General features: G+C 35.1%; 1 protein-coding gene across 2 annotated transcripts in view; it reads left to right on the top strand.

Annotated features, from left to right (window-relative positions):
- Nucleotides 1-20,807, top strand: part of adcy3a (adenylate cyclase 3a) — a 55,904-nt gene that overhangs the window by 31,619 nt on the left and 3,478 nt on the right. For both annotated transcript variants that reach the window (XM_039651311.2, XM_039651310.2), the window contains exons 12-19: nt 363-479; nt 2,479-2,747; nt 4,187-4,268; nt 6,093-6,251; nt 14,072-14,218; nt 14,321-14,437; nt 14,534-14,660; nt 16,227-16,351. In XM_039651311.2, coding sequence (XP_039507245.2) covers nt 363-479; nt 2,479-2,747; nt 4,187-4,268; nt 6,093-6,251; nt 14,072-14,218; nt 14,321-14,437; nt 14,534-14,660; nt 16,227-16,351 — 1,143 coding nt within the window. The remainder of the gene's footprint in view (nt 1-362; nt 480-2,478; nt 2,748-4,186; nt 4,269-6,092; nt 6,252-14,071; nt 14,219-14,320; nt 14,438-14,533; nt 14,661-16,226; nt 16,352-20,807) is intronic.

Raw genomic sequence — 20,807 nt, 5'->3', positions numbered from 1 at the left:
TTGATTCCCTCGCAGCCGCACATACACACACAGGTTCACAAGCGCACAGATAATGTGATCTTGAAAGGAGAAGCGGTCACACACTCATCCACTAGGCAACCGGGACATATAAATGTATTGATTTTAAAAATCATGTTGTTGTGGATTAAATCAATTGTTTCCACAAACACTGTTCACCCAGCCACCCCAGGGCTGAAGGAAACGTATACACACTGTGATTAGATCACTGGCCTTTCGATTGACTTTACTGGTCACTTACTGTGATAACAGGTCATGTGTGTACAAGGTTAAAACCTTTTCGTATGGCTGGATGTTAGTGTGTGGATCTCTGAGTGTCAGGAGATTTTTCGTCTTGCGTTCAGGTTTTTCCAAAGAGACTGGTGTCGTTCTCCACTTGGATTGATCACACGCGCTGGGCTCGCAACACTTGGGCCATGGCAGCCATTTTCATAGTCACAATGGCCGACATAGTGGATATGGTGAGAAACAAGTGAATGAATTAAAGAAATGTCTATCTATCTATCTATCTATCTATCTATCTATCTATCTATCTATCTATCTATCTATCTATCTATCTATCTATCTATCTATCTATCTATCTATCTATCTATCTATCTATCTATATATATATATATATCTATCATTTATCTATTATCTATCTATCTGTCTGTCTGTCTATATATATATATATATATATATAGATAGATAGATAGATAGATAGACTTATATATATATATATATATATATATATAGACCGATCTATCTATCTATCTATCTATCTATCTATCTATCTATCTATCTATCTATCTATCTATCTATCTATCTATCTATCTATCTATCTATCTATCTATCTATCTATCTATCTATCTATCTATCTATCTATCTATCTATCTATCTATCTATCTATATTTATAAAAGTCTATCTGTCTGTCTATCTATCTATCTATCTATATATATATATAAAAGTCTATTTGTCTATCTGTCTGTATATCTATCTATCTATCTATCTATCTATCTGTCTGTCTGTCTGTCTGTCTGTCTATATATATATATATAAGTCTATCTATCTATCTATCTATCTATCTATCTATCTATCTATCTATCTATCTATCTATCTATCTATCTATCTATCTATCTATCTATCTATCTATCTATCTATCTATCTATATTTATAAAAGTCTATCTGTCTGTCTATCTATCTATCTATCTATCTATCTATATATATATATATATATATAAAAGTCTATCTGTCTGTCTGTCTGTCTGTCTGTCTATCTATCTATCTATCTTTCTCTCTCTTTATCTATCTATCTATCTATCTATCTATCTATCTATCTATCTATCTATCTATCTATCTATCTATCTATCTATCTATCTATCTATCTATCTATCTATCTATCTGTCCATCTGTCCGTCTATATATATATATATATATATATATTTATATATATATATATATATATATATATATATATATATATATATATATAAGTTTGTCTATCTATCTATCTATCTATCTATCTATCTATCTATCTATCTATCTATCTATCTATCTATCTATCTATCTATCTATCTATCTATATCTGTCTGTCTGTCTATATATATATATATATATATATATATATGTCTGTCTATCTATCTATCTATCTATCTATCTATCTATCTATCTATCTATCTATCTATCTATCTATCTATCTATATTTATAAAAGTCTATCTGTCTGTCTGTCTATCTATCTATCTATATATATATATATAGTTATAAAAGTCTATCTGTCTATCTGTCTGTCTATCTATCTATCTATCTATCTATCTATCTATCTATCTATCTATCTATCTATCTATCTATCTATCTATCTATCTATCTATCTATCTATCTATCTATCTATCTGTCCGTCTATATATATATATATATATATATATATAAGTTTGTCTATCTATCTATCTATCTATCTATCTATCTATCTATCTATCTATCTATCTATCTATCTATCTATCTATCTATCTATCTATCTATCTATCTGTCCATCTGTCCGTCTATATATATATATATATATATATATATATATATAAGTTTGTCTATCTATCTATCTATCTATCTATCTATCTATCTATCTATCTATCTATCTATCTATCTATCTATCTATCTATCTATCTATCTATCTATCTATCTATCTTTTCAACACTAATAATAATAAAAAATATCAACTTTGCTATCACAGGAACAAAAAATACATTTTAAAACAGTTATTGACAACATTACTGTATTTTTTATCAAATAAATGCTGCCTCGGTGAGCATAAGAGACTTCTTTCACAAACATTCAAAAATCTTTAAAAATCAGTAGTGAAACACCAACATTTTATAACACCAATGAGTTGAAACAAATAGACAACCATAATGTTTAATCATCTAAAAATCCGCTGTAGATGATGCGATTGAACACTGTGACTCTGTCTGACTCCTGATGTGTCCTGTAGTTAAGCTGTCGGGTTCCTCAGCCCTCCACCAATGAGGCGACCGCAGTCCCTTCAGTCTCAGCGCCCGCCAGGAACTGTTCGGAGAATCCCAAATACTACAGCTACGTCGCAGTCCTGGCCCTCATGGCCACCACCATGCTGGTGCAGGTCAGCCACATGGTCAAGCTCACGCTCATGCTGCTGATCACTGTGGCTACAGGCGTAGTCAACATCTACAGCTGGACGGACATCTTCGACGGCTACGATCTGGCTCGCTTTAAGGAATACAGGTGCGTCAGAGTCAAGTCACTATTGCATTAGGACTTGAACTTACCACTAGCTGTCAGTATTTCCCCTACTGGATGATAAAATGAACAAACTAATATTGATCGAAGTGTCCTTGTTACTATAGTAAATTAAATGCTACTTAACCTAAACCAACCCCTATTCCTAACTATATAGTAAATACATGTAGGTAATTATTATTACTCAGTACTTAAAGGGATAGTTCACTTTGAAATTAATTTTTGGTATGTTTTAGCTTACCTCAAGGGCATCCAAGATGTAGGTGTCTTTGTTTCCACAGTATTTTCAATTTTGATATTTTTAGGTCAAACCGTTCTTGTCTGTCAGTCATATAATGGAGGTCTATGGTCACCACCTCAAAGAGCATGCACAGAGAAGTCCAAATTAAACATGATTTAATGACTCGTAAATGTAAGTACACATTGATGGACTAAGACACGAAACGAGCGGTTTGTGTGAGAAAACAAACAGTATATCGTTTTTACCTCTTGTAACCAAGTGATCTGAGGGCGGTCGGCAAAAAGCGGTGGAAGTGATCTCTTGCGCGGTTGTGAAAAAAATTCAACATTGTCTGTTGATATATCGAAATCGTCTTCCATTGCGATTTCCTGTGATCTTCACATTGAAGGTTACACTTACGAAATCACTGTGTAAACAATGAGTGACGTACCTGCGCCCTCAGATCACTTGGACGTGGCTGTGGTTACAAGAGGTAAAAACGATATAAATACTGTTCGTTTTCTCACACAAACCGCTCGTTTCGTGTCTTAGGCCATCAATGTGTACTTACATTTACGAGTCATTAAATCATGTTTAATTTGGACTTCTCTGTGCATGCTCTTTGAGGTGGTGACCATATACCTCCATTATATGACTGACAGACAAGAACGGTTTGACCTAAAAATATCAAAATTGAAAATACTGTGGAAACAAAGACGCCTACATCTTGGATGTCCTTGAGGTAAGATAAAACGTACCAAAGCCTTCTGGATCATATTTGATACGTAATAAGGCCTCTAAATAATCAAACTTTACTGAAAAAGCTGTTGCATTCAATCTACTACATGCCGTCTGATTGATAGTTCATATTTTTTTTAGTCAGTATAATTGTAAAAAATCTCTTTTTGCTGTGAAATCTTAAGCAAACTTGATAACTTTTATATTGTTAGTAATATTTCAAGATAAACACTAATTGGACTGAAGCACCTTAGGTTTACTTGATTAAGATGTATCAAATATGATCCATCAGGCTTTTGAGGAAGGTTTATTTCTCTCAATCATCACTGTATTGCATTGATTTATATGCTTTAAAAGCACAGCTTTGATCATTAAACTAAGCTTTTAGATATCATCTTACTTGGATATATTACTCCACTTCCATTTTCCTGTTATTTCATGTCAGGCTTTATCTCTTTTTTTACAGACTTTATCTTGTGCCCTCCAAATACACGATGAGTGTGATGATCTTCGTCATGATGGTCAGCTTCTACTACTTCTCCCGACATGTAAGATTGATCTTTCTATCTCTTTCCGAACGGTTTCTAAAAGGCTTTGTTCACTTGAAATGAAATCACCAAACTGATGTGAAATCACCTTCGAAATATCGTTACGCCCATAGGACTCTGAAGCCGTACGATCACTTGATTTGAGAAAAATGCCAAACGTTAGTTAGAAAATCGTAAATAAACAAAGATATCAAATCAAATATGGCACATGGCATATGGTTTAAAGACATGTATGTAGATAGTATGTCACAGAATGTGTTTTCTGGAATACCCCCCAGATTTGGAACAACATAATTAAAGAATTAAAGTTTTTGGGTGAATATCCCTTTAAGGCTATTCCTCATGTAATAGCATAAGGCTTTAAAGGACTTATGAGTCATATTAATTAATTACTTTTGGTGTACTTTTATGCCATTTATATTTTAATTTTCGAGCTTGGCATACCAGTTCCCATTTCCTGGCATTATTATGATTTTCATAGACTAATATGTGTAGCTGATATTACTATTGATAGTTGTTTTGCAATGTTTTAATGTCTTAAAATGATGAAAATTAGCTTCGGCTAACTCTGGCACAAAGCATCTCTTCGCAAGACTAATGTATTTTGTGCATTGTCCCTGATAAATAAATAAAGGGAAAAAAAATTATATTAGTCAACAACACTTTTTGTGTTCCACAGAAGAAAAAAAATCAAATGGATTTGGAATGACATGAAGTTGGGCAAATAATAACATCATTTTGTTTTTGTGTTAAATATTCATTTAAAGTCTCACTAAGGCTGCGTTTATTTGATCAATATATGGTAAAAACAGTCATATTGGGAAATGGTTTTACTATTTAAAATAGCTGTTTCTATGTAAGCTTATTTCCGCCGATTTTATCTCACATTTCTGACTTTATTTCTCACAATTGCACGTAATAAAGTCAGAATTGCGAGATGTAAACTTGCAATTGTGAGATAAGAAATCATAATAATCAAACCGTATTCATTTTATAGCCCTTAATCCTGTAATTGTGGATAAATGTGGGCACAGGTGTGATCCTAATTTTTATTTATTATAAATGTTATATCACCGTCTTCGATTAAGTTTTGTCTATCCATTTATGGTGTTTTTTTATTTTTGTTTTGGGGGTATTTTTGAATTTATTTACTTCAAAAAGTATCATATTTTCTTTGTAAATTATGCTTATTTTTATGTTTTATTTTTTCCATTTTTTTTTAACTACATTTAAATATCATTCCAATAAGTTCTTAGAGCTAAAACCTAAAGATGAAGTGACTTTGCTGTCACCTGGTGTCTTATTTTGGCTTATTTTAGAGTGCTCTAAATTACAGTTTTTCTCATTCATTTCTATGGGTGCCCATTTTTGACCCAAATACAAGATTAAGGAGTTTTTTTCACCCACTTAACATTGTAGAATTGAGTCAAAAAAAAATTGTGTGTGTTCAGGAGGCAGTAGCCAAGTCTTGTACTGCTCAGATCAAGGGAAGTATTTTTTTTAAATAAATCAAAACTATTTTGCCCACATTTGTCCAGAATACAGTTTTAGGGTTAAATTGTTTTCTACGTGAATATATTGTAAACTAATTTATATTCCTGTGATCAAAGCTGAATGTTCAGCATCATTACTCCAGTCTTCAGTGTCACATGATCCTTCAGAAATCACTCCAATATGACGATTTGATGCTCAAGAAACATTTTTGATTATTATTAATGTTGAAAACAGCTGTGCTTCTTCATATTTTTGTAGAAACCAGAATCCAGGATTCTTTGATGAATAGAAAGTTGAATGAGCGGTCGTTTGAGCGGTGTATGTTCTCAGGTGGAGAAGCTCGCACGCACACTGTTCCTGTGGAAGATTGAAGTGCATGAGCAGAAGGAGAAGGTGTACGAGATGAGGCGCTGGAACGAGGCTCTGGTCACTAATATGCTTCCGGAGCATGTGGCCCGACATTTCCTGGGCTCCAAGAAGAGGGATGAGGTGAGAATCCCGCGGCCGGTTTACACCTGGTCATTTTTACTGATCGCATAGCTATCGGATTTGATCCATGTACTCTTGGACACATAAAGGTGTCTCTGCGATACGATTGTATTTTACATTTCAATAGGAGAGAAAGTGGCGTCAGCACATTTAGTCTCACTACTTTTTACGAAGATGAGTGTGTGTTGAACTTAAAGGAGTAGTTCACTTTTAAAAAAAACTTTTGCTGATAATTTACTCATCCAAGATGTCAATTCTTTCTTTAGTCGAAAAGAAATTAAGGTTTTTGATGAAAACATTCCAGGATTTTCTCCATATAATGGACTTCAATGGGGTCCAAACGGTTCAAGGTCCAAAAGAGAGTTTCACTGCAAACTGTAAACTGTTGAAAAGGCTTTAAACGATTCCAGATGATGAATAAGGGTCTCATCTAGCGAAACGAGCGGCCATTTCACAAAATCAACAAATCTTTTTTTCGAGTCATTTGGTTCATTCAATGAACGAAATGACTTGAAAAAAGATTTGTTCATTTTGATGAACGAGTTCGAACAGGAGAGTCACAAATGCGCATCACTGAACAGAGCAAGGCGAGCATTTGTGCTTATAAAACGTAAACTTTTTTATTAGGTGTTCAAGCACGAAGTGCTGAAAACCTATTGTAATTGTACCGATTTTTATTATTATTATTATTATTTTTCTTCTGCCGTAAAACGCATTGTGCAGACCAAACCGTAAGGGCCAGAGCTCTGAAACTTTGTCAGATGGTAGTACAAAAATCGAGGAGAGGTTATCAAATTATGAGCCCGATTGGCCCATAGGTGGCGCTATAGCGACCAATTGCGCGAAGCTGCTCATAACTCCTAAACCGTAAGTCGTACACTCAAGTGTCTTATATCATTGGAAAGCTGGTCACCTGACGAACAAAACGTATATCTCCGATTTCATTTCCGGTATGCAAATTTTTCGGCTATTTTGAATTTTGTCGAAAAACTACTTTTGCGAACTAGTCCCTGGTTTTTTGCCCGATCGGAACCAAACCAGTGCAGAAATGTTCTCTGGAGTCTGATTATCAATAATCATTGAAAAAAAGTGGAAATTTCTATTTCCGGTCGCTAGGAGGCGCAAAATAAACGTTGTGGGAGGAGCCTATTTTACTAAAATGGCTATAACTAAAGAAGTAAATGAGATATCTTCACCAAACTAGGTACACATGTTTAGGAGCTCAATTTGAGGTCACAGTAAAAAAATAGCGACGATTGAACACTAGGTGGCGCTATAAAACGAAAAAAACAGATAACCACCTAACCGTCAGTCCGATTGACTTGAAAATTGGTATGCAGTGTCTTGGTCCAAGGCCCCATGTACGTTTATGAGGACATTGGTGTATCTCAAAAAACATGGCCGCCATCAGCCAATGAAGTTTGAGCACCCATGAAACAAGGTTAGGTTAAGGCCGATCGGAACGAAACTCGTTGGGAATGTTCGACTCATGGCCCTAGAGGTCTGTAAGAATTTTGAAAGAAATCGGCCACTAGTTGGCGCTAACGAGTTTTATGGCTCTGTAATCACGTGGTTTGCACACACCCTCACAATATGTATATCAATTGATAGATCTCCTCATGCTGAACAACTTTGCTTCTAGAACCATTGCTGTCAATCAAATCGTTCGTTAAATATTCACGAATATGTCAAAAACCTACTTTTGCGAACTAGTCCCTGGTTTTTTGCTCGATCGGAACCAGACCAGTCTAGGACAATTCTCTGGACTCTCTAGATCAATAACTATCAAAAAGAAGTGGAACTTTGACATTTGTTTTGCTATAACAGGGTCATTTACAAAAGTAGGCGTGACAAAATGCACCCAAAGCCTATAAATCCTAAAGGAAAACTCAGAACATCCCAAAAATTGATGAGCATATGTGTCATCACATCATTAACAAGCATGCAAAGTTTCATGGAGATCGGACCATAGGTGGCGCTATAACTGTTAAAAAGCTTTAAAACCATGTATTTCCTATGGTGAATTGCCAGTATTGGCTGTAAATGGTGTTTTCCATCTCTGATCATATCATAATGTTAAAACCAGTGCAGTACAATTCTCTGGACTCTCTAGATCAATAATTATAAGAAAAAGTTGAACTGCTTCATGTGGATGGCTTCAACATGTACTGTGTTGAAGCCATCTACTACTACACTTTCAGTGTCCCTGAAAGCGTTGATCTCTTCAATAAACAAGTCAGAACACGTGACATTAAATAATCATGAACATTTTCAGACAGATCGGACAAAATATGCCTGTAGAACAGTTAAAAAGGTGAAAATGATGGTCTGTTAAGCCAATAAGTGGAGTTTTACTGCCCCCTGCTGTTCAAAATAGTAAGTTGTCATGTATAATTTATATTATGACTTTATCAATTCACTAATTTAACATTTACAATCACATTTAGTCAAAAAGTACTATGACAACTGTCATATTGAATTAAAATCTACACACACTCATTCAGTTGTAGATAAATGATAAGAGTAACTACCACTGTTGTCACTGTTTTTAACATAGTTTTATAACATTAGATTACAAAGAAATATCCCAAAGGTGTGTGTGTGTACATCTCTGATCATATCATAATGTTAAAACCAGTGCAGTACAATTCTCTGGACTCTCTAGATCAATAATTATAAGAAAAAGTTGAACTACTTCATGTGGATGGCTATAATCGATGGCTTCAACATGTAGCCTTAAAATGAATGCTCAGATCACAAGACTTGTTAAAAACAAGTCAGAACACATGCCATTAAATAATCATTAACATTTTCAGACAGATTGGACAAAATATGCCTATATAACAGTTAAAAAGGTGAAAATGAAATCAACATGATGGTCTATTAAGAAAATAAGTAGTGTTTTAATGCCCTCTGCTGTTCAAAATAGTCATTTTTACACTACTCAACTATAATTCATATTATTACTTTATCAATTCACTATCATATTTTGTCAGAGTTTATCACTTCAGTTGTTCTGAGTTTTCACCTAATTGCTATTAACGTGGTAAATAGCTGTACTATATTACCAGAATCACATTGAAATCCATGTTGAATCTTCTAAACGCAGCACACAAAGATATGCATTTCAACTTTCAACTCCCAGCTCAATTACTCAGCAACACCAGGATGGGTGTTCAAGAGGGCTCATTGAACACTAAGGTCTGAGTTTCAGATTTTTTCACTTTATCATTCCCGAGACATAAGTTAAAAAAAACAAATTTCCCGTCATTCATTTCAACAGTTTATGTAGGTTGTAAAACCAATGTTGTCCACTAGAGAGAGCAACAGCATTGGTTATTTTTAATCTTTTTTAACCAGTTTCCAGCACTGGCTAACAAACAAATGCTCAAATCTATTTATTATGTTGGAAATAATATTTATAATAATTAATATTATGTTAACCCTTTATGACCTGCCATAGAACAATTTCACTAGAGTATATCTTTGCATTTTTACATGCTGTGCTGTCATTCTTTTGAGCATTTTCAAATGCCACACATCAAAATTATCCTAACTCTCCCAATTTGAAGGCTATGTTTGTAAAAAAAAAATCAATAGAAAGAAGATAAATATCTCAAAAGTGCAATAAACAAAAAGAAAAACAATTAACAAAAAATCTACATAATTTTATTCAATACAAAAAATTATAAATGTCAACCTTAAACTTGTCAATGTGAAAAACTTGCATTAAACAATTTAAAACTATACAGAATACATCAATTAGTTTTGAATATACACTCATTCAAAAAAGGGGGTAAAAATGCCATGTAAAATATTCAAGTACATTGAATGACGATTGAACACTAGGTGGCGCTATAACATGAAAAAAACATACTGTGTACACACAGTAAAACATACGTCAACACATGTACTGTGTTGAAGCCATCTATTACTACACTCCCAGTGTCCCTGAAAGCATTGATCTCTTCAATAAACAAGTCAGAACACGTGACATTAAATAATCATGAACATTTTCAGACAGATCGGACAAAATATGCCTATATAACAGTTAAAAAGGTGAAAATGATATTAATATGATGGTCTATTAAGCCAATAAGTGGTGTTTCACTGCCCTCTGCTGTTCAAAATAGTCATTGTCACACTACTCAACTATAATTCATACTATGACTTTATTAATTCACTAATTTAACATTTGCAATCACATTTAGTCAAATATTAATATGACAACTCACATTAGGTCCTGAATTTAAAAAATGTGTAATCTACACACTCTCATTCTGTTGTAGATAAATGATATTAATAATATGACATATTGTATATGAAGGCTGTAATTCCACTGTTGTCACTGGTTTTAATATAGTTTTATATCATAAGATTACAAATAAATATGTGAATGAATATGCTTATAGTTCAAATAACAAATAAACTATCCCAAACGTGTGTGTGTGTGTGTGTGTGTGTGTGTGTGTGTGTGTGTGTGTGTGTGTGTGTGTAAGCATGAAGCATGAATCATCTATTGAAGTAACAATTGAGTCACTTTGGATCCTTTTCAAAATGTCTAAAGTATGAGTTTGTGTAGATGATAATAGCACTGTTGTCCACTAGATGGAGCAGCAGCATTAGACTTTTTTAAACTTTTTATTATTCTGCCGTAAAACACATCGTGCAGACCAAACCGTAAGTGCTGGAGCTCTGAAACTTTGTCAGATGGTAGTACAAAAATCAAGGAGAGGTTATTAGATTATGAGCCCGATTTGGCCCATAGGTGGCGCTATAACAACCAATTGCGCGAAACGGTTCATAACTCCTAAACCGTAACTCGTACACTCAAGTGTCTTATATCATTGGAAAGCTGGTCACCTGACGAAAAAAACGTATATCTCCGATTTCATTTCCGCCTGGATAGATTTTTCGCCATTTTGAATTTTGTCGAAAAACTACTTTTGCGAACTAGTCCCTGGTTTTTTACCCGATCGGAACCAAACCAGTGCAGAAATGTTCTCTGGAGTCTGAAGATCAATAATTATTGAAAAAAAGTAGAAATTTCTATTTCCGGTCGCTAGGGGACGCAAAATAAACGTTGTGGGAGGAGCCTATTTTACTAAAATGGCTATAACTCGAGAAGTAAATAAGATATCTTCACCAAACTCGGTACACATGTGTAGGAGGTCAATTTGAGGTCACACAAAAACAATGGTGACGATTGAACACTAGGTGGCGCTATAAAGTGAAAAAAACATAAATTTAACTGACCGTTTGTCCGATTGACTTAAAAATTGGTATGCAGTGTCGTGGCCCCATCTATGTGTGTGAGGACATTGGTGTATCTCAAAAAACATGGCCGCCATTGGCCAATGAAATTTGAGCACCAATGAAACAAGGTTAACGGTGGCCGATTGGAACGAAACTCGATGGGCGTGTTAGACTCATGGCCTAAGAGGTCTGTAAGAGTTTTGAAAGAAATTGGCCACTAGTTGGCGCTAACGAGTTTATTGGCTCTGTAATCACGTGGAGTTGCACCCATGCCCACGAAATGCATATAATTGGATAGATCTCCTCATACTGAACCACTTTGCCAATAGAACCATTGCTGTCAATCAAATCGTTCATTAAATATTCACGAATATGTTAAAAACCTACATTTGCAAACTAGTCCCTGGTTTTTCGTCCAATTGGAACCAAACCAGTCTAGGCCTATTCTCTGGACTCTCTAAATCAATAGTTATCAAAAAAATGTTGAGATTTTACATTTGTTTTGCTATAACAGGGTCGTTTACTAAATAGGCGGGACAAAATGCACCCAAAAGCCTATAAATCCTAAAGGAAAACTCAGAACTTCACAAAAATTGATGAGCATATGTGTCATAACATGCTGAAGAAGCATGAACAGTTTCATGGAGATCGGACCATAGGTGGCGCTATAACTGTTAAAAAGCATAAAAACCATGTATTTCCAATGGTAAATTGCCTATATTGGCTGTAAATGGTGTTTTCCATCTATTATGTCAGTGGATAAACGTGTGTTATATAAAACTGAATGCCTTTTGATGCTGTTGTGCTTAAAGGCCTTAAAGGTCTGAACTGCTTGAACACCGATAAATGCTGCTTGCAGCTTTAATTTATTTTTGAAATGACCGATTTCGCTAGATAAGACCCTTATTCATCGCCTGGTGTCGTTTAAAGCCCTTTGAATCTGCACTGAAACTCTCATTTGGACCTTGAACCGTTTGGACCCCATTGAAGTCCATTACATGGAGAAAAATCCAGGAATGTTTTCATCAAAAACCTTAATTTCTTTTCGACTGAAGAAAGAAAGACATGGACATCTTGGATGACATGGGGGCGAGTAAATTATCAGCAAAAGTTTTTTTTAAAGTGAACTACTCCTTTAAAACTTTCAGTTTGATTAGCAGCAGTTTGCGCGTGGGCTTGCTGAAGAGATTCTCAGTTACTCATCTGCGACGGGTCATATCTGTGGACAACAGGATCTCACACATTTAGTTTTCTACCATTTTAGGAGGAGTAAAATTGTCATATGTGGCTTCAACAATCAAAGGCCCTGTGCAATCATCCTTCCCTCGCGTCCTGGAACAAATCCTTCCCTCACGGGTCAAAAATGACCCGAAGCCCTAAAATTAGTTTATATAAAATAAAATAGTTGAAATAGTTTAAAATAAAGTTAAAATAGTTTTTTTTTCAGAAAGCTTATTTTATTTCATTTTGATAATATTTTTTAATGCTAAATTACTAGATTTAATCGATAAATAATATTTAAATAGTAATTTAAGAACATTCCACACATCAATTTCATGCATAAACCTTTTAATTCAGCTCAGAATATCTTAGATTGGGTGTCAGTTTTTTCAGGATGCATTCAGATACAAATGTAAATTATTTTTTGGTAAAGTTTTAGCATTTTTAGTTAGAATTTTGAGCATTTTTTAGGTTTTTCTATGCGTATTGAAGCATTCCTCTCATTCCATTCATTCCTATGGGGTTCAAATTGACCCGTGAGGGAAAGATTTGTTACTTTTTAAAATTTCAACCACAAAATGTTAAAATATATATATTGTTTTTGTATTCTTGGTTCAAGCGCGACAAAAGTCATTGGGTCTTGGACCTGATAAAAACTCAATTTTTTTTAATTAAAAAAAAAAAACAATTCTGGGTCAAAATAACCCAAGGGAAGGATAAGGGTTAAGATGCGATCGGATCACAAGTAGACGAGGCAAACACATTCTCTCTACACCTGGTGTTTTAATATCTCTTGTGTCAACTTTTAACCATTTCTGTCCTGATTTCTTCAAGGGGCGGGTAAATGTTTATGTTTTTTCAGATCTTTCAATCTAATGGATGAAATAAGTTTGCGCAATTCCATATGAAAGTGGAAACATGTGGAGAGAATCAGCTCTGACAGCCTCAAGACCAGCTGAACGCTGTGAGTGAGTGTTAGAAATCAGGAACGGTGAGACGAGAGAACATTGTGCTTGTTACGTTTTTCGTCTTAAAATCAAACTTGGATCTTCAGTCCTTCAGTTTCTACTCTGCGAAAGCAATCCAGTCGAATGCGTTTTCGACTACCTCTGGAAGAGGCCGAAAGTGGACAAACTCGAACCGTTTTAGACCCCATTTATACCTTTATTTGGCGTCATCCACTTATGATCCGATCAACCAAAATGCTTCTTAATACCAGGTGTAAACAGGGCCTCTGATGCATTTACACTTGTTTAGTTTCGTCTGTAATGCATCTCGACAGCATTTCAGAGAGTTTCCATGTTTTACATAACTCTTGTAACTTCTCTGGTTTGGTTTCTCAGGAGCTCTACAGCCAATCCTATGATGAGATTGGAGTCATGTTCGCTTCCATCCCAAACTTCTCTGATTTCTATACGGAGGAAAGCATCAACAACGGCGGGATTGAGTGTCTGAGGTTCCTCAATGAAATCATTTCTGACTTTGATAGTGTAAGAAGTGTTTTTTTACAATATAAATGTCTCCCGTTGTTTCCAATTGTAATTAGAAGTAGAGATTTCATACCATTGCTTGTTTGCTTTTGTGCTCTTTAGCTTTTGGATGAGCCACAGTTTCGCTTTATAACCAAGATCAAGACTATTGGCAGCACCTACATGGCAGCATCAGGAGTCACTCCAGACAATAACACCAACGGTTACGCTTGCATGAAGGTAAAGGAGGTGCAGATGGGATCTTTCTAGAAGCAATATATCCATCTAGTGCTGATAACAATGGTAAAGAGGAATTTTTTGTGTCCTTCCCAACAGAAAGAAGAAGTTTCAGACAGGGAACGGTGGCAGCACTTGGCAGATCTTGCTGATTTTGCTTTGGCCATGAAAGTCACGTTGATGAACATCAACTACCAGTCCTTCAATAACTTCATGCTTCGCATCGGTTAGTGGGCCGACATCCATCTACAGTAGTGGCCTAGGAAAATGTATATATGAAGAGTTTGGTTCCAAAACGCTATAAATCCATTTTGATGAATTTGAGTAAAACTGTGTTTTCTTTAGCAAGAAAATGGGAAGATGAAAACCACCATTTTCGGTTTCAAATTTTCACATAGCATTTGTAGGTTATAATAACAATAAAAAATGAAATCCAGGTTTTGATTTCCAAAGATTTATTATAAAAACAGATCGTTTTTCCCCCAAAATGCAATAAATCCAATAACTTATTTTTTTTCAAAATGCAATTAATCAAAATAAAATTTTATACACATTGAATTTCTTGTGCATACTATAAATCCATTGCTTTAATATAACAATATTCGGTAACACTTTAACGGTACATGTCATGAATTCATGGTTAAATGAATTATGCATTAATTCATATTAATATCATCAGGAACTAACAACGTTTTTTTAACAGTTCAACGTTTTTCATTCATGACTTCATGGATGAACAAAACCTTAATTAAAACATTAACTAAGACGAGCACATCATCATGAATTATGATTTATTAAGCATGATCTAACGTTATGCATATCGCTGTTGTCAACCTTGGGACGTCGCCGCTGTACTTTTTTGACGGCGATCAGCTGTAAACTGGCTCGGTCCTGCTCGGTTTTCGTTGACTTTGAATAAAACAACTGAAAGTTTTCCAATAGATCCTCTGGGGTCAGTGTGTCAGCGTGACAGAAGTTTGATGCTGTCGTGTGAGAACAAGCAACAGCCGGCATTTCCTCCTTCCGAGTGCCTCATCTTCTTAATCTCCTCACGTAAATGATTCGATTTCGATGTCACGTTTACCCATGCAGGATGCCTTACCCTCCGCAGGTTCACCAATGCTGTCAAAATTATTCATTTTTTTGTTTGTTTGTTGATCGAAAGGACAAAATAGAGAAAACCTAGGAAGCCGGGTTAGTTAAAGCGCTGCCGTTACTGTTTACATTGCGTGGAATGGTGCGTTGTGATTGGTTTAGCGGATATGTGGCATTTTGCAGAAAAGGGAGACTGGCGTTTGTCGCGGTTTGGAAAGAAAGGGAGAAAACATTACATAATAACACGGCGGATATCCCATTTTACGAAAAATTAAACATTGTTTTGTATCTGGTCGGTATTGAAAAGTCAGATTTTTGCAGTAACTCTTTTTTTTTTTAAATGGCGTTTATCGCGTTTTGGAACCAAACTCTTCATATTTACCCTTTATTCAAATATTAAACACTAGTTCAAGATTTTTAAGCATATTGTGCCTTGTTTTGCCTTTCCTCGTCTTAAAGTTTGCCTTTTTTTGGCAAATAATTTTGTCTGATAAATACCTTAACCAAGTTTAGTGTTTTGTTTTTCCCTCATATTTACAATATTTAAAAAAAAATCATCATATTTTGATGGTTTAATCAAACTTTTAGGGCCATTAAACACAAATATCCCTTCTAAACATCCCTTTTGGCGATGTTTATGCTGAAACGATTATGCTGAATGTTTTGCTGTGTGCATTATGAAATCTTTTCTCCACAGGGTTGAATAAAGGGGGCGTTTTAGCTGGTGTTATTGGTGCCCGTAAACCTCATTTTGACATCTGGGGAAACACTGTGAATGTCGCCAGTCGCATGGAGTCCACAGGGGTGATGGGAAACATCCAGGTGAGTGGTTTCACATTGTATTAATGATCTGGACACACATTTCCTACATTTTGTCAAATACTTTTTTAAGTGTAGGTTCACCCAAAAATGAATAATTTACTCACCCTCAAGTCGTTCCAAACCCGTGAGAATTTTGTTCGCCTTTAAAACAAAAGTGAAGATATTTGTAATGAAATCTGAGAGATTTCGGTCCCTCCATTGACAGTCTATTTAAAGGGACGCTATGCAGGAATTCTGTTTTTGTCAAACAGCGACCCCTAGAGTTGCTGTGGAGTACTGTTAATACCACTCACGCAGAGCGTGACATGTTACATAGTGTACAATAGTTCACTACATTGTGTTTAATTTGTCATTTAAAGAGATCAAATATATGTTGTTAGAGGTGAGAATTTTCATGTGATTAAATACATAGATCCGACTATTATCCCCATGTACTTTAATGGTCCAGAGGCAGAATTTTTGCCAAGCATGTCAGAGGTCCAGGGTTCTTAGCAGTATAGTTTTTTTCCTCATCAAAACTGAGGGGGGCGAGACGGCCACCATTAAACCTGAAAGAAGTCATATAACCATTTCAATAACTCCGAAGCAGTTCAGTTTGGCTAAAAAAAACTGCATAGTGTCCCTTTAACTATCACTGTTATGCTTCAAAAAGGTCATAGAGAGATCGTAAAACTAATCCATATGAATCGAGAGGTTTAGTCCAAATTTTCTAAAGACACTGGATCGCTTTAAATGATGAACGAATTGAGTTTAGGCTTTTATTCACATAAACATTCATCAACTCACACATCACACCAAACATTGATGACAATAAATGTTGCAGGGCTCCAGACTAACTTTTTTTTTACTAGGAGCGCTGTTGCCCCTGACTGAAAATTTTAGGAGCGCAAGCAGAAAATTTAGGGGCACACCTTAAATCAGCTCGCAATGCAATTATTCAAATTTTCCCCAAAATAATGTAATACTGAGAAAATCCTTTAATAATAAATAGACTTAACATTATGATATGCTGTTTTATTTTAAGTTCACAGGGCTCCAGACTCAAAGTTGAGGGCAGCACCACCTCAAATCAGAACTCACAGCAAGTTATACAAAAAACAAAAAAACTGGTAGCACTGGGGCTGACAATAAATCACTTAGATTAATTTAGGGTGTAGATGAAGTTAACTTTAGTTATTATCACTTATAATGTCGTAATATTAATTAAAAACAAAAGGAGAGAAAACATGTATGTATAAGGACTTGGAGTGAAAATAGCCAATAAACATCCTACTGTTTACAATGTTTTTTTTTTTGTTTTTTTTTATAATAATAATAATAATAATAATAATAAAAAAATAATTTTAATGTTTAAATAAGAGTTTTCCAACATCTTAAAATTTTTCGTTTTAGGACAATCTTTGAAGGATGAACAAAAAATGTGTTGATCATCACAAAAAAATACAAAAAATAAAACATTTAACTTTATATGATATTATAGTTTTGAAGAGCAGGACAAAGATGTGTTGTAAGTGTTTGACTACCGTATTTCTGTCACATCATATTTATGGTTAGAGTTAACTTACCACATTAGCCTAAATTCATGGTGAATGTTGCTGATTTGTGGACTGAAAGCCTTCTGTAAGTGTTTCTCCTGGTTTCCACGTCCGCGCTGTTTGATCTGATATCTGTGGTTTCTCGTAGCGATGATGTCATTAATTCTGAGGCGAATTCAATGGATTTATTCACTGGATCTGCTAGTAACAGTGTCGCGTGATCGAGATCGGCCCGCGACTGGCAAGTTCGGGGCTTTATTAGCCTACTGTCGGTGGTTCGGGGGGCTCCACTATGCGCTGCTCTGTCTATTATTGGTCCAACCCAGTGTTTCTCAAACTTTTTCAGCCCAAGGACCACTTTATCTTCCACCACCTAACAAAATCCCACTGTAACACGCCCCCAAAAAACAACAAAAGTGTAAGGATAAGCTAAATTTAAGTTTAAATTTAACTCCTAACTGAGCTTTGACTGATATAGGCTTTTCATTTTTCTGTCAGTGAAGAAAGTAAACATAGGGTCAACTGATATAGGTTGATTTTGCCTATGAATAATTTTTTTATTTACTGAAAGCCAAAGCTTGGTAATTAAGTTTATTAACCCTTTCACACGTGAGTTAATACTGACCCCCCCAGCGTGAGTTTTTCAAGGCGACCGTTATTTAGAACTTGCCACTTTAATGTTTCCATGGTGACGCCGCGTCATTGCTTGTCACGTGACACAGCACAACCAAAACACGGCGCTGAATGAAGGATGATCTGCTTTTATGTCATTTTTCCTTTTTTGTTAAAATATTCATAAATGTATTAGCTATAACATGAAACACTGATATTCCGATTGTCAAATATGTGCAAGTGGATGGGTTTGACATTGTTTAAACATCTTTATAACGATCGCGTTAGTTGAGCTGTATGCACAACGGGCGGTGCCATTTTAGTTTCTTTTTCAGTTCAGAGAATCAGATCTGTTGGATTTACAACGTCAATTCCTCCACTTCTCACGAAATACATGATAGTAAGTAGTTGGTGAACTGGGAGAAGAATAGGGTCAAATGTAAAGCTACTTACACAATGTGTATCTGATATGAATAAAACGTGTTGTTGTCTTATTATAACTGAAAGGATTATTGCCGCTTCCATCAGTGTGTATTTTACAAACTCAAAATCATTGTTTTTCTAGTAAGTTACTTATGTGTATTTAAATGTCTAAAACCTAAAATAAACATTGAAAACACTCAATAGCTGTGTTATATGACAGCTCTGAGTGCGTCCGTCTCTGGCTTAGCGCCAGCCAGCGCGCGAGAGCAAGTTTGAATTTAACAGTTGCTGACGTGATGCACTGAACGTTCTAATCACACCGGTGTGATCGTACGCTCCAGGGATCAGCCAAGAAGACTGATCACACTGGTACGTGCGAAAAAGTGACGATTTTTGTAAACACTTGCCTAGTTTAGGTCATCTTTTCGCGGACCACTAGGGGGCGATGGCGGACCACATTTTGAGAATTACTGGTCCAACCTAATAAAAACGTCAACGGTCCGTGAAGCATAGCCTATATGAGTTGCGTATTTTAGTTCCACTTTCATTTCGTTTGTATTCGCTGCTAGGTAATGTGTCGATAGATCGCTTATTGCTCAGACGAACATCAGGTTGTGATATTTGTCTCCGTCTCCCTCCCACAGACGTTTATTTGCGCTATTCTCGTCACGGATTCATTGACGCGTCCCTTCCACGTTTACCATGCGTTTAACGTGTGGCAAATTTACCGGTCGCACATGTAAAATTCAGTCGCACACTCAAATTTTGGTCGCAAAATGCGACTATTTGGTCGCAGTCTGGAGCCCTGTGTTGTGCGAGAATCAATGAGGTTCATTCTCGTATTACGCAACACGCAGTGTTGGGTAAGTTACTCTAAAAAAGTAATTAATTACTAGTTACTAATTACCTCTTCAACAGTGTAATTAGATTACTGTACTAATTACTCTCTCTAAAAAGTATTTAATTACTTTTAAATAATAATTACTTTAAAAAAAATATGGGGTCCCTTTCTTTCCCAAATTGAGAAAGCAATATAAAAAGTGAGGTTTATATTAAAAAAGGGAAACTATTCCTACTATGTCCTTTACCTCTGTGTAAACTTACTAGTCCTGTAAAGTCTAAACATTGTTTATTTATTGTCTTCTCTGAGATCTAACTTGCTGTGTGTAATTGTTAATTACTTTCCCTTTTATCTGTGTTATTCTGTTTTTTTTAGTTACTATTATTATAATTTAATTCATTTATCATTACAATTATTGTTTTGTTTTTTTCCTGGGTGGGGGGTTGCATTAAAGGGATAAAGGGGAGAATAAAAAGGAACTAAAATGTCATTGTTAACACTGATGTTCACTGATGCTTTTGACTGATTTTCATGTTCAATAAAAAGCAAAATAAAAAAAAATTACTTTCAAAATTCCATATCAATCTCAACCAGCTGAATAATACAAGGATAGACATGAATCTGTTTTAATTCTTTCAAATAAATACTATAAAACTGCATGAATTATCCTTAAACTGACCAAGGTGGTGGAGGTTACATTATAAAAACATACTTTTTAGCATCAGACAATACATTTTGATGTTAAACCCACTATTGTTTTATGTCTGATCTCATGACATTTCACACTTTTTTCATACATATTTTACAATACGAATTTGTACGAGTGCGGTCGGACGATTTAGACACCTCATACGAATCGCTGTGAGATCGGATTGATCTATACACAATATTTATCTCAATTACATCAGAAGTAACTGTAATTAAATTACAGATCAATTAAGAGTAATCCCTTACTTTACATTTTCAAGGGAAAAGTAATTAAATTACAGTAACTAATTACTTAGTATTTAGTTACACCCAACACTGAGCTTCTTCAAGGACCAAT

Source organism: Pimephales promelas, chromosome 12 (genome assembly GCF_988280905.1).
Source record: "Pimephales promelas chromosome 12, fPimPro1.hap1.1, whole genome shotgun sequence".
Taxonomy (NCBI): Eukaryota; Metazoa; Chordata; class Actinopteri; order Cypriniformes; family Leuciscidae; genus Pimephales; species Pimephales promelas.
The sequence above is the reverse complement of the archived record's forward strand: the minus strand, read 5'-3'. Positions and strand labels throughout refer to the sequence as shown.